The following is a 14,530-nucleotide window of genomic DNA, read 5'->3' as shown; positions in this document are numbered from 1 at the left end:
ACTGGGAGATTGATGAGGCCTTGTTATTACGTTGGAGGGGTCTTTCATTCGGACCTCTGGATCATCTCCTTATCCACAATGCCCCACTCCCTTTTCCTCTCTTCCTCACACTCACAGAGAGAGAGAGAGAGAGAGAGAGAGAGAGAGAGAGAGAGAGAGAGAGAGTTCTTGGTTTCAATTGCACTAATTGGGCTTGATATGATCCTCACCGTGGATCATCTGATCTATTAGAGGTAGATCATGGCTAACCACTACTCGATGTGTGGTGGGTATAGTCTTTGGATCATCTCCTTATCCACTATGTGGGGCCAGCTCAGGTTAGGAGATTCGTTCTCAGCCTCTTTGGAATGGCATTGGTGTGCCCGCGTTCAATTGATGGCGTGATTGAATCTTGGTACATCTCCCATCTGTCTGCAAGAGGGAGATGCTTGTGGTTAAGGGGGATGACATGGGTGTTCCCACTCTCCGAACTTTTGGAAGGAGAGGAATAGAAGGATGTTCCAAGTTAGGAGCTGATCGATTACGGCAACTAGTGCCTCAGCCCACAATATGGGTGTCTTTCTTTTTCCTCTTTTGAATATATCAGTTCCATTATTCAAAACAAAAAAAATAGAGAAATATCCTACATTTACTAAGCCATTAGAGAGCAGCACATATCCTACGTGTAAATGTTACGATTATCCCAAACAAGGTTTGCTGACCTGGATTTTCTAGGAGTGATTCCATTTCCGTACATGCAATGACTCCATGACATTGCAGCCAACATGAAAATGGGATTTGATTTGGGTGCTGTTTGTAGGTTAATTATTTGTCACGTCGTATGCTGTAAATAATTATTATCAGCATAACTTGGAACAAAGCCCATTGTGGGATATATTGCAGATATGTTCTCGGTGATGTCACAAGTGCTAGAGCTGATTTGGCATATTCTCATGTTCTCAGGTAACATTATCTCCTGTAAATTTGATCTTCTTATTAAGAAATCCCTGGGATGCGGCTCTCTCAATCTCATTCTATTTTTGAATGGAGAACTCTCTCAAATCTTATTCTGATCAAACATGACACATGAGAACGTGATGGCTGCTATTTCTTCATTCAGGGTCTAGTATTGAGGAACTTAAGAAGCTCAAGTTCTTTTTCAGATTTCTGATTAACTCAGGCATGTAGTACTTGAATTTTTTGAGCTAAAACACATTTTAGTCTGATTTTTGGAGTAAGAGTTGTTTGAGCAGTTGGTTGAGTTTCTTGAGCAGAAAAGGGTTGTTTTGAGTTCTCATTTGCTTAAAAGATGGGCCTTAACTTGGCATTAACTATTGTTTGGGCTAAGTTTCTCCCTCTTTTTCGCCTTGTCTCAGCATTTGAACTTTGGGAGGGTTGGAGAGTGATTTGTAATAGTGTAGAAAATTGTCCTTTGGTTGTACAACAGTGGCAACCTCCCCCCATTGGGTTGTCAAAGCTAAGCTTTGATGGTTCCAGTTTTGCGAACCCCGGGCCTGCGGGTATCGGGGGTGTTCTTAGGGATCCAACAGGAGAGGTTATTTGGGCCTTTTAAGGTCCTATTGGTTCAGTGGATGCTAGCGAAGCAGAAATTAGAGCGGCTCATCAAAGCATAGTGCTCTTGGAGAAGGATAGTTTGTCTCAAACTATTGTCGAAGGAGATTCGCTAAATGTGATTAAGTGGCTTAGAGGTTCTTTGGTTCAGACTCGCTCGATTCTTCAATGAGATTAAGGATAGAATAACAAGATACTCCATTACTTTTCAACATGTGAGGAGGTCTGCCAATGGGATAGCTGTCAAACTTGCTAGGGATGGAGTAATTCGATAGGGCTTAGAGTTGTTTGATTTTTTACCACCTTGATGGAATGTTGGATTGTATGTGTCGAATGTATTTGTTTTCTTTTCTTTTTGTGCTATCTTTGTATCATTTGGGAAGTCTTTCTCGGTCTTCCCTTGTTCAATGAAAGTTGTTACCATTAAAAAAATATTTAGCCCAGAGTTTTTTAAGTACCTGGTCTAGTTTTGAAACCTTCCTCAATAGTCATTTGTTCTCTTTCATGCTACTTTCCCATCTTCATACCTTACCATAATTTCTTGTTCTTGTCAAACCTGACCTCTCTCCACAATTTACCTATGCTGTCAGAGCAACAGGATGTTGGACTTTCTACTCCAGTATTTCTACTACAGTCAACAGACAGGTGATGGGTTTTTCTCCCCCGGCAAGGGACCTGATTCTCTCTCCCTCTAAAAACCCATTGGAAGTTACCGATGGATATCTCACGTTAACATTTTCATTTTTGCCTTTACCAAAATTATCATCCTACCCAGTTTTTCATTTCTTTTCTCCTGTTTCTGTTGAACATTTGGGAGTTGAGAAAGAGAGCTGATATTTGCACCCACAATCTTTGATGATCACCACCTTTCAAACTTTCTGTTTTGAGTGACTTACCTACGCATTCCTCTATATTTGAAGCCTTACGTGGGTGGCTTATGTGGGTTCAATCTTGCGGGCTGTTCTTGAAGTGCTTTGTGGGTGATCTTCACCAATGATCTCTTCTGGTGGCCGTAGATGAATGGTTTACAAAAGGAGAAACTCTGTCCGCAAACAGGAGGGAGTAAATTTCTATCCACATAAAATGTAAAATGCAATCCTAGATAAAATTTCATGGGATCTTCGCATCTGTTTGAGGGGATGTTGAGTGAGAGCATGTGATGAGGCTTGAAACAAGAAACAAGAAACAAGGAGGGGTGATCCAGATCAACCAAAGGTGATGCGCACTATTTAATATGGAGGCAGAAGGAAAAATAGTGACGTTATTTTTTTATTTTCCTAAGCTGTCCGTTTCCACACCCTACAAGAAATTTGGCAAGGATTGACGGCCAGGATTTCCCATTGCAAAAGGTTTTTGTGCATGGCCTATCTACCACAAACAAATAAAAGATACATATTATTGAATAGTGGTCTGATTCCTCAATGTTAATATAAAAATCTGAAACCAAAGTCAAGGCAGTAGCCCCATTCTTTCAGATTTTGGTCTGTCTGAAGCGACAATGTGACCCCAATTCTCCTGAAGAAGTGCTTCACCACCTCATGCAATTAATTAATGCCGGCACGAAGAGAAAAGAAAAAAACAAGGAATTGAGTTACGTTCATTGCACAAGGTCCCCTTGCCCAGCTATCCTCTACTGTTTATAACAGACAGAATTCTGTAGAGAATCATGTCCACAAAAAAGAGGTTTAGTTGTGCTTTATATTTTAGTTATATACAAGGAGCCAATTGACAAAAAACAGTGCTAAGCTTAGAGTTGAATTAGGTGCTATTATATATCAAGTAATGATCCAACAATTAGTATTGTTGGTGGGTGATCTTGTATTACATTGTTAGGTCAACAAATCCAGTCATTGGGAATCAGGGCTCGTTAGATGTTAACATTTGGTTTGTCAATTGTGCACGGTATTCTTACTAATCGCGGCATGTTTGGTAAGCCATGATTTCCCCCCTGAAGTAGCTTTTCTCTAAGGAAGTGTTTGGCTACCATGAATTTTATTTTTTATTGGATATTAGCTTACCCGATAGTAAGGGAGCGTGGGAGAGGGATTGACAGGGGAGGAAATAGGGCAAGAAAAGCCTGAAAAACAAGGAAACAAAGAAACTCCACCAGAAATATGATTGATTTTTTCTTTGTTTTTATGTGCCCGCCCCCAACCCACCAACGAAGACCACCACAATTGAAAAACTAATTTATCATTATAAAAATATCATCATTCCCAAACATGGCATAAAAAATATATTTCCAAGGTTTGCTGAGTTATTTTTGGTAAAACATTATTTTGCGTACAACTTTCAAGGGTTTTTCGCTGGAAAAGTTTAATCTAAATAACGGGCACGTTTGGCTACCGGGAAATTGTTTTCATGACAAATTCGTAGATTCAAGGCTTAAGTTGCTAAAAATAAGGAAAGGAAATCCAGGAATGGTTGTCTCTCGTGATGAGATGGGGGGTAAAAATCAGGAAACGAAAATCTCTGCTCAAAATCCACCCAACCTTTTCCGCATTTTAGTATCATCGTGGCAGGCGCGCCATTTATGGATTTCCTTTCTTGATTTTTAGCATCTTCACCCTCATCACCACTACGAGACTGCCGATTTATCATGAAAACAAATTCCTGGTGGCCAATATTTACCTAAAAAGGGCATTAGAAAACCTCCCAAAAACAAAAGAAATTTGAGGAAAACTTTTTCATGTTTGCCACACATGCCCTAGGAAACACTTTCACAATTTTTGATAAATTATATTACTATGACCAGGGACTTATATTTGAACATCTTATGCTGGTGCCTTTTGGGCCCTTTCACCCTTAAATATCATAGCTGCAAAGGTTGGATTCGGGAATATATCGGTTTAGCAAACATTTAAAAAAAATGCTAAGAAGGCTTGTCTCTGTTAGCCTCCTTCCCAACAGGCACTCAATATAGGCCCCGCTTTTGTGACATCTATGTATCAGATACGTTGGTCAGACTGCAACGCAGGTCTGGCCAAATGCCATACTGAGAACACCTTCATTTTTATGATCCTAGGTCCTTGATCCATAAGTATCTTTTAGGCCCTGTTTGTTTTAGATTTTGAGTCTGATTATTGAGGATCATATAATCAATTTTTAGGAAAATACAAGCAAAAGGCCGTGGCAAATGCAATGATGGAAAATATATGTGCATTTTTTTAATCTAACAAATATTACTGAATTTCTTTAAAAATCATGTTTAATTCAACCTTTTTTTTTTCTTTTTTTTTTTGTATATTTTTCAACTACACAAATTTAAAATTATTTTACAAATGGAAGCATATAATAAGAAAGGGAATCGCATCACAAAAGGCATTTTGCGGCTGGTCTGTCACATAGTAATTTTTAATTAGTAGGAAGATTCGCCAATGCCTTTTTTTCTTCTTCTAACAAACACTCAATGGGCGCGCTTGTTAATTAGCAAAGGGCGTAAGATGCACAAATAAGGGGGTCATGATACCCGTATAGGGGTTGCATAAATGGAATATAATACCTGCAGATAAATCCCTGATTTGCAAAGTATATCTCATTTAGTTGTTGAAAAATGGGGTTGAGCCTCTAGCTCAATTGTTAAAGAGTATGTTCTTTAAAGCTAAGGTAGGAGGTTCAATGCAAGCTTACCTGCCAAAAAAAAAAAAATGTTGTTGAAAATTAAGAAACGGTCTTAAATTGGTTATTTTATAAAGAATTCTCTCATTGGCCAAATAGCCCTTATCTTACTAGAAGTCTAGAATATTGATTTTGAGAAATTTTAGGGATAGAGTTGGACGATTGAGTTAGAATAATATTCTAAGGGCAGTGATAAATCGACCCCCCAAAATGATAAATCGACTCCCCATATGTCTATCTCTCTCCTCTTTCTCTCTCTAACCCGGAGGGGAGAGAAAGACACATGGGGAGTCGATTTATCATATTTGGGAGTCGATTTATCACTCCTCTAACCTAGAGGGGGGAGAAAGACACATGGGGAGTCTATTTATCATATTTGGGAGTTAATTTATCACTCCTCTAGGCTCTAACCCAGAGGGGAGAGAAAGACACATGGGGAGTCTATTTATCATATATTTGGGAGGCGATTTATCACTCCCCTATTCTAATTTGGAAACTAGAAGATTTGAGTCAAAGTAGGAGTAGGACTTGCGGTTGAGATAGAGTAGGCCTTTTTTTTTTGTGAAGCCTATAAATAGGCATTAGTGTAAACAGTTCGTTATCTTTTTCTTGTGAAGCCTATGAATAGGCATTATTGTAAACAGTTCATTGTCTTTTTCTTGGAATAAAAAATCTGAGCTGCCTTGGAGTTGTTGCCTCCCTTGCCGCTGGAAATCACACAGAGAAAAGCCATCTGCGGCTTTTATCTCTCAAAAGCCATCTGTTGCTTTTGTCTTCAACCCTTGAAGAACCAATATTACTCGATCTTCAGGTTAGTTCTTACTAAAACTAATACTATATTTCAGCATTGTGTTTCAACCTTTTAAAACAACCCCTCCATCAGATTTTGCTACCTTTTGAAAACTGATTCCAAGCAATCTAAAATATCACCGCAATCCACTTGTTTTTTTGCAGCCCATCATAGCCCATAAATCACCACCCAAAATCCCACTCTAAACTCAATCAGAGACATCCTTTAACATAGGCTCAAGAACCCATCTCCAACAGCCCAAGATTTATATCATAAAACCTGTAGTTTCCTCATCCATAAATTTGCCCCAACAACCCGTCAAAACAGCCCCATATCCACCGTCCAAGATTAATTCACATTCCTTTCCCTTAGTAGCCAATTATAATTCAAAGAAACCTGCCACTACTTGCACCCACAACCGACCAAATCATCTTTATCCTCAGCCTTCACCACTGTTTTATCTTAACTGCTACAGATTTTACAACTGTGGCTTTCACCATTGCAAAACTACTCAATTCCCCATGCTTGTTCTTGAACCCAATACCCTTAAAGCCCTAGCCTTTTCCTCCACTTTTCCTTTCACTTTCCTTTATGCTCTGTTTGGTTGTGTTTTTTTGAGAAAAATAGGGGGGATTGTAATTCTTCTGAATTGATGAAGGGTGTTTGGTAGAGGAATTAGGGAAACTGGGAGTTTGACCGCCGGGATGTCGGGCGCTTGTCGGTGACATAGATCCCTCAAAATTCGCCGGATTAATTTCTCCGAATCGAAGAAAAAATGAGAGAAATTCTGAGGCAAATTCTTTTTTCCCGTAATTGTAATAACTTTTTAATTTTCATTGAAGTTTTTTCCGTAATTGTCATATGTTATTACATTCTATTAGTATTTTTTTTTCATAATTTTCCTACTTTGCTACCATTTTTCAGTAATTTTTCATTTAAAACTTAGTACTCCTGCTATTTTACTATTTTTCTATTTTTGCTATTTTATGTTTCGCTAGTAACCTTTGTCCCATGTGCAAATCTCTGCACAAAGGATGGGCCACAAGCCGAGAAGTGGCCTCCGAGAAGGTGGCTAGGAATTGGAGGCTAGCAAATTCCTATACAAAAAAGAAATAAGGGAAATGTTATCAGCACTACTGTTTTTTGATGAGGGCACTCCCCACTTTATTAAAAGTACATTATGGCCCACACCATAGGATGATCCAAACTGTCCATTAGATGGGCCATAGCCTAAATAAGTTATGCCTCAAAAATCATTTTCATAGGCTGATCGTAACCCTCCAATCTGAATGTTAGAGGGTTGATCCTAACCCTCTATAGATCGGAGGGTTAGAATCAACCTATGGAAATAATTTTGGGGCATAACCTATTTAGGCTATGGCCCATCTAATGGACAGTTTGGATCATCCTATGTTGCGGGCCATACCGTACTTTTAATAAAGTGAGGAGTGCCATCGGAAAAAAACAGTAGTGCTGATAACATTTCCCCAAAAAAATCTTAAAAAATACGGCAAACAACTCCTTCACATCTCCTACAACCAAACAACGTCTGGGAGATTTGCTCTCAATCTCCACGTTGACTAATTCCCTTTTGATTTGCTTTTAATCTCCCTTTGACTTCTTCTTCTCCAAATCCTCCCAACATCTACCAGCATCCAATGTTATCCATCAAATGGTGGGCTAGAAAAGAGATGATTAAAATTAGAAAAAGCCCACCATTTGTATTTAATCTCATGATAGTCAAGAAACAGACGGCTAGCATTGCCTCGTAAATGTGACCCTTGGATCATAAGCAATCCTAGGTCTGGCCCACTTATTGTCCCAGGGCCACTTCTCCCTTGTACGCTTCACCCACATTTTTTGGGGTAAAAAATATCTGCAAAATCCTGCAAGCCATAGAAACCGTGGGCGTGGGGGACCCTCATATGAAAAGACCAAAATGCCCTCTAGTAATTTGAGCAAGACTTCATTTTATCATTAATGATCCCACGACAAAAGCAGTAATTTTATCCTAAAATCGCTCCCATATGACGTTGTGAAAAGTGAAAACAGTAGGCGTTACTGGGGATTTCAATGGCGAGGTATACGTTAAGCCCCCGTCACCTCCTGAGTGCACGTTAGCAAATACTACAGTTGTGAAACGGTTTCCGTTGCCAAAAACATGATATTATCTATCCCAACATCTCTACCAACTCCCCAAAATAAGGTGGCGTAACGCGCACGTCTTCAATTTTGGTTGGGTCATTCTGTGGGCCCACTAAAGCGCCACTTTGTTTAGCAATTAGCACATAACATACGTTCCCCAATTTACGCACTCAGCGCAATTTAGCATTCCGCCTCTTTTACGTGATCTTTTTTCTTTAAATGTGAAATCCGAAAATCCATCTCGTCAAAGAAAAATACTCTCTCTCTCTCTCTCTCTCTCTCTCTCTCTCTCTCTCACACACAGACATTGAATCTCTGCTCTCGAAAACCCTAGTTCTTGATCTATGAAACCCTAGCTTATAATCTCCATTGTTGATCCCATCCGTAGCGGTTTTAAATAGCAGATTGTCGGTCTATAGTGAAGAATTTCCTCAGGAAAGGATAGACTCAGAGGAGATTTTTTCTCGAGAGAGAAAATCAAAAATCTCCAGATTTGCTTGATGTGATTTTTCTTGAGAGAGAAAATCTCGAGATTTGCTTGATTTTGATGAATTTGAACTCTATGTTTCCTTGTTGAAGATAAGATCAATCAAAATTCAGCGACCAGGATCAGGAGGTGATTTGCCCCAGGGCAGCGAGTTCGTTGCTCGGAGGGTGAATTCCTCACATGCTTTTGCGATGGATGATGATATGGAGAGTGGTGGTAACATGGCCGCCTTCAATGTAAGGCAGAGGACTTTCCCTAGCATGAAGAATAAACCCTATACCCCTTTGGTAAGGTTTCTGAAATTGAATTAGGTCTTCTCTTCTTCTTTTTTTTTTGTTTTTTGAGTGATGATTTAGGTCTGGATCGCTGATTTCTTGTTCTTAACTTGAAAATTGGGAATGATTTGCTCTGTGTATGAACTTTATTGACTGTTAATGGCGATTGAGAATTCTCACCGATGTTATTTTTTTCTTTAAAGTGATAGCATATGTCAACAGCTTTCATTAGTCTTTCTACAGTTTTTTTAACGGTCATTACAGTTTACACCAACAACATACCTTGCTTATTGCATTGTTTACTGCAAGATAGCATATGCTGAATTTTGTTCAGTTGATTGTTATGCTAAATTTTTTGCTTTGGATCATAGTTCTCTAAACGTGCAGTTCTGCAATGGATGATTTGGGAAGTTGTGTCTAAGTTTTGTTTATTCTTAAAAGAAAGTTATAAATAAAAATTCATGGAAAATTCATGTGCAAATGAGGATAGCAGTTTATTTAAAACAGGGGAAAAAAAGACATTACAATGGGCGTAGAAGTTGCTCTACATAAAATGATTCCCTACTAAAAACAAATTTAGCTAGCTTGTCTGCTAACTTGTTAGGCATGCCGGTCGCATGGCCAAAACGTTGCTGAAATTTATACATGTCGACCGAAATTCTGTAATCTACATACTAAAGTGGTAGTGCTTTGGCCGACATGACCAAAACGTTGCTGAAATTTATACATGTTGACTGAAGGATTTCATTATTATTATGTATTCCGGTTAATACAAAGCTTATGATGATGGGTAATTGGGTATCCTTCCACTGTCACAAAGTTTTATTTTTGTAATTAGTATGTATGTTGATCTATAATAGTTTTTTTTTTTCTGTTTTCCTGACTGTTGCTTTTTGCAGATATTTCGAATTTTTATGGGAGTTAATGTGCGCGTTATGTTTTTCCTCTTTCTATTGGGCCTTGGAGCTATATTTTACATTGGTGCAAGTACTTCTCCAATTATTGTGTTCGTCTTTTCCATCTGCATCATCAGCTTCCTTTTCTCTCTCTATCTTACCAAGTGGGTGCTTGCTAAAGACGAGGGGCCTCCGGAGATGGTTGAGGTAATATGTATTTCCTTTATGTTTAGCAGGTTGTATCAAGTTTCTAACCTCTCCCCTTTGTCTTACTGTTCTCCAACATCATTGTTTGTCAGTTCAGATATGGATTTTGTTTGCTTCCATCGATTCGATTCTTATCATTTTCCATGTTAAAAAATGCTTAAGTTGAATTGTACCCATTATTTAAAGAAATACTGAAGAAAAAATAGTGGAGGGTGAGCCTTCACATAGAGATCAAATTTTCAGGGTTGGTACAATTGATTGTACAAGGTGCTAGTTATGCTAGATGGTTCCTCAGTTCAACAGAAGTACATTTTTGTGGTTTGAGGCTTGGGTTTTGCTCTTTGTTAGTGTCTTGCAAATGACATTAGTCTTATTTCACTGTTGCATGCTTAAACAGTTCACTGTATATATTTTTTTGGTTCTTGACCATATCCGCACTCGATTGTCCAGGGTGTACCTGTTGCTCTTCTTTTTCTTTTTAAACTTTAAGTTGCAAGTTATTTTCTTTTTGACCTTTTGTAGTGGCATGTGCTGTCGCTTATCTAACCGTAGTAGGAGATTGGTTGTCACTCATTTGCAACATGATCTTAGATCTATTTCATATGGTAACTTGAATTTATGATTTTACTTCTAGCTGTAGCTTATTCTTCACTTAGTTCCACTTCTTGGGAAAAGCTGAGCACTCAGGGCATAAGGGTGGGCTCCCAACTTCTGTTTGCCACTGATAAACATCTTTATGCAGCGAGACCATTCGATAGAATTAATGCCATTCAGTTGAACAATGCACGCTTCCCTATTCAATTTGAAGTGGTTGACCTTTTTGTTGACTTTTGCAGAACAATAAAGGTCTGTCTCACAGTTTTGACGGTCCATTTTATATTTTTTTGCTATTTATTTAGGAAACTTAAGTTATCAAGTTATTTACTGCTCTCAGTTAAACACCTCTCTGCTTGGTTAATTTGAAAAGCATGGCAGCTATCAAGATAACATTCTTGATTTCGAGTTAGTTAGCAATTATTTTAAGCCTTTCCAATATAGTCATCCCATAAAATTAAGTGCTCATAGACAAGTATGGAAATCACCCTTATATTCTGAGGCGGATACGTGATATCTTTAAAGTCAAGTGACTCAAGTCACATAAATTGGCAGTCTTGAAAATTTTAGTTAAAAAGAGTTAAAATCTAAAAAAATCCCATCGTATTCTTAAGCCTTAGTAAACCAATCAAAATCCATGAAACTCCTTCCTCTCATTTTAAGTTTCCTAATTAGGTTTGAGCTGGGCTGGCTTAGCTATTGATTAGCAAATATTTAGTATAATTAAGAAAACTAAAATGTATCCTCCCAATTGAGTAATCATTAGTGTATGGTTCGAGGAAGGAACAAAAACAGAAGAGAACAATGAAATATGGAATATAACTTGTTTATCTCTATATCTTAGTATTTACTGTATTTTTTTTGGAGCTGCTAGGATAATTAGAATTCATTTCCCTCAAAAAAAATAAAAAAACGAGGGAAACACTGTGTTGAGTTTTTTAAGAAAGACATGAATTTCACTTGTTCTGTCTCCCAAAGATCTGTGTTGAGGGTCTTGTTGTTGATTTCTTTATAAAAAGGATATGAGAATTCTTTACACGAGGCATGAGATCTTCCTAGAACAGTGTATGCTTCATGTTGGACTAGTGTTTTGATTAATGGAGTCCTAGGACATGTCTCTATTGTATGTTTTCTTCCAAGGAGTGATCATTTATTTTCTTATGTCCTTATGCACACATGGAAAGTTTTGCTTTTACCTTGAATTATAACAATTGTAAAGTTGGCATTGTTTTCTTAGAGATAGTGGAGCCCCCCAAAAGTGGTGAATTATTTTTTCTAAACAAAGGAGAGTCGGATGACTCTTTGGCTCTCAATTTCTTTTATTTATGGTAATGTTTTCTCTTCTTTTAGATTATATAGTGGGAGTTTTTATATGATTAAAGGCGCCTTATAGTCCATTATTTTTCAAAATGTAGGTTCGGCTTGGATAGATTACAATGATATGATAACAATTATCATATCTTCAAACAACCATCTTGGAGACCCTAACCCAAACATAATTCCTTGTCTCCTATTTGGGTTCCAATTCCGCAACAATTAAACTAACTGATGATTATACCTAGGATAATGAAAATCCTACACTCCTAATGGGATTAAGACTTTAGGACAGTTTAGGGCTTACACAGAAAACTAAAAGAACACTTAAAAACTAACCTAAGGCTGAGTTAGCACGTAATTAATCTATGGGTTGCATCAATAGTCGAAATTGAAGGGAACTGCTGTCCAGATCATAGGTGAGTTTAGGTAGGTAAAAGAAAGATAATTCTAGGGTTTAGGTTCTGGTTTGATGGTAGGTTTAGGCTATGGATCTTTAAAAAAGGGTTTCCGGGCTTGAAAAGGGTAAAACTTGTAGTAGGGTTCAAAAGGGTTTGAAAGTTGAGATTTTTGTGAGGTTTAATCACTAAAACAATCCCTCAAAATGTCAAAGCAAGATCTTAAAGAACAAGGGAGATCTATGGATTTTAGGTTTTTATAGTTTTAGGGTTCAAGAACAAAGAAGATAGAAAATCTGATTTACTTACCTTGTTTGTGCTAATTTGATTGAAGAAATAGAAGATAATAGATGAGAGAAGATGGTTCCAAACCACAAGAAGAAGAGAGGAAGAAAACCCAAATTTCTAGCTTTAAGCAAAACGTTAATTCTATTTAATATTCAAATAGTCCCTTACATTGCTTTCATAAGATGTTTTTAATAAGAAGAGAAACCCTAGAAGATAACTTAAGACCTAAGCAACTAATCTCAATTATTCATCTAATCTAAAGTAAACTAAATAAAGTTAAAAACTTACCTAAAATAGTAATCCTGTAATAGACATATACCACTTCCTAAAAACACTCATAACTTGCTCAAATCACATCCAAATCATGTGATCTTGGGCTCATTTGATATGTAATTGAAAAACCTTTCTAATAATACAAAAAACACGCAAAACGGATGAGATTTGATAAAACACGCAAAACGGATGAGATTTGATGCCTAAAAAGTTGGCTACAATTAAAATGACAAAAATAGAAATAAATAATAATAATAAAAGATACCCATGTTTGTGGCCCATGCTAGAGTCTCATCCATCACTCTCGTCCACGGCTGCGCTTGTAAACCCTGAATCCACGCCCATTGTTGATGTCTACATCACTATCACAAGCCACACAACACTTAGGATGAGAGTGGTCTTTGCTACAAGTGTAATAACCACTATATGAGTAGGATTGATTGTATTAGTTGTTGTTTGGTTTCATTTTTAATTCGAGTTGATAATTCATATTCATTAAAATAGGTTTATACCTAAACAATTTTGTGACTCAACTTGGTCACCAGGTGGATACATTTGAAATTATAAACATCCCATGAACAACACTGTTTAAGATGTCAAAAACAAAAAAATATATTGTAGTACATGTTTAGAACTGTGTACTTGACTAATGCTTGTCATTACTTTTTAGATATCGGATGCAATACGGGATGGGGCAGAAGGTTTTTTCCGAACCCAGTATGGGACTATATCCAAGATGTCAATATTGTTAGCATTGGTGATCCTTAGCATATACTTATTTCGAAGTACAACTCCCCAACAGGAGTCATCTGGCATTGGGAGGTACTATATACTGCTTACCTTATTTATTTATTTTTTTAATGTGTGCCTACACACACAGACATAATGTTGTTCTGGTCATGGGTCTTATAAGGCTTGGATTTCTATTCCAAGCGAGTCGCACATGTCTGCATGTGGGACGTCTACCATGGATTGCTGACGGTCCTATATCTTGCCAATCAATATGATGCTTACCATATGATCATTGGACCATAATTGTGGACCATTCATATTCAATGCTGTTGATCAGTCATGTGGCAAGCTCGGATGTATTGGAATGGCATGAGATGCCATCTTTGTAATCTGGTTTTTCCCCATTTGTGGGTTTTTTTGTTGTGTTGCATGTAATTAATAAAATTCTTTAAAAAAAAGAAAAAGACGTGGCATGTTGCCAATGGGGATTTTTTCCCCATGGGCTATCCATGGTGGGACCCATCCATTTGAGCGCCCGCATGCCAAAACACTTGCCTTGTGAATTTTGGTGGATCCAGAGCTTATAAGATCCCCAGAACCATAGTATATCAACCAACACACACAAACACACACATGTATAGAGAGAGAGAGAGAGAGAGAGAGAGAGAGAGAGAGAGAGAGAGAGAGAGAGAGAGAGCAGTCCCTGCTATCTGCGCTCGAGTGCAGGAAACAAGGGTGGGCCCGCATTTTTCATGTGATCCTAAGCATTCATTTGAAAGGCCCCATCATGGATGGGGTGTGTACCAAAAATCAGCTCCATTGGATCATCTTAGGGTGTCAATTTGTCTGGGGGGGGGGGGGGGGGAGATGGACAGATACTGTTTGTCCATAAATCTGCCCATTTTTTCACCCCACAAATGGAAGGGTTAGGATGATCCAATGGAGCTGATTTTTGGTACACA

General features: G+C 37.9%; 1 protein-coding gene across 3 annotated transcripts in view; it reads left to right on the top strand.

The window, feature by feature from the left end:
• Positions 1-5,787: 5,787 nt before the first annotated feature.
• LOC143879834 (pyrophosphate-energized membrane proton pump 2) overlaps positions 5,788-14,530 on the top strand; it is a 31,179-nt gene continuing 22,436 nt past the window's right edge. Inside the window, exons 1-4 of one of the 3 annotated variants that reach the window (XM_077382462.1) lie at positions 5,788-5,980; positions 8,684-8,878; positions 9,766-9,969; positions 13,507-13,658. In XM_077382462.1, the coding sequence (XP_077238577.1) occupies positions 8,783-8,878; positions 9,766-9,969; positions 13,507-13,658 (452 nt within the window). In that variant the 5' untranslated portion in view covers positions 5,788-5,980; positions 8,684-8,782. Of the gene's footprint in view, positions 5,981-8,352; positions 8,879-9,765; positions 9,970-13,506; positions 13,659-14,530 lie in introns of those variants that run through there. The other 2 variants (XM_077382463.1, XM_077382461.1) reach the window with 2 other exon arrangements.

Source organism: Tasmannia lanceolata, unplaced genomic scaffold (genome assembly GCF_043159265.1).
Source record: "Tasmannia lanceolata isolate RefF3 unplaced genomic scaffold, GAP_Taslan_0.1 ptg000006l, whole genome shotgun sequence".
NCBI classification, from domain to species: domain Eukaryota; kingdom Viridiplantae; phylum Streptophyta; class Magnoliopsida; order Canellales; family Winteraceae; genus Tasmannia; species Tasmannia lanceolata.
Note: the sequence above shows the minus strand (reverse complement) of the source record. Positions and strands in the feature narration are given on the sequence as shown.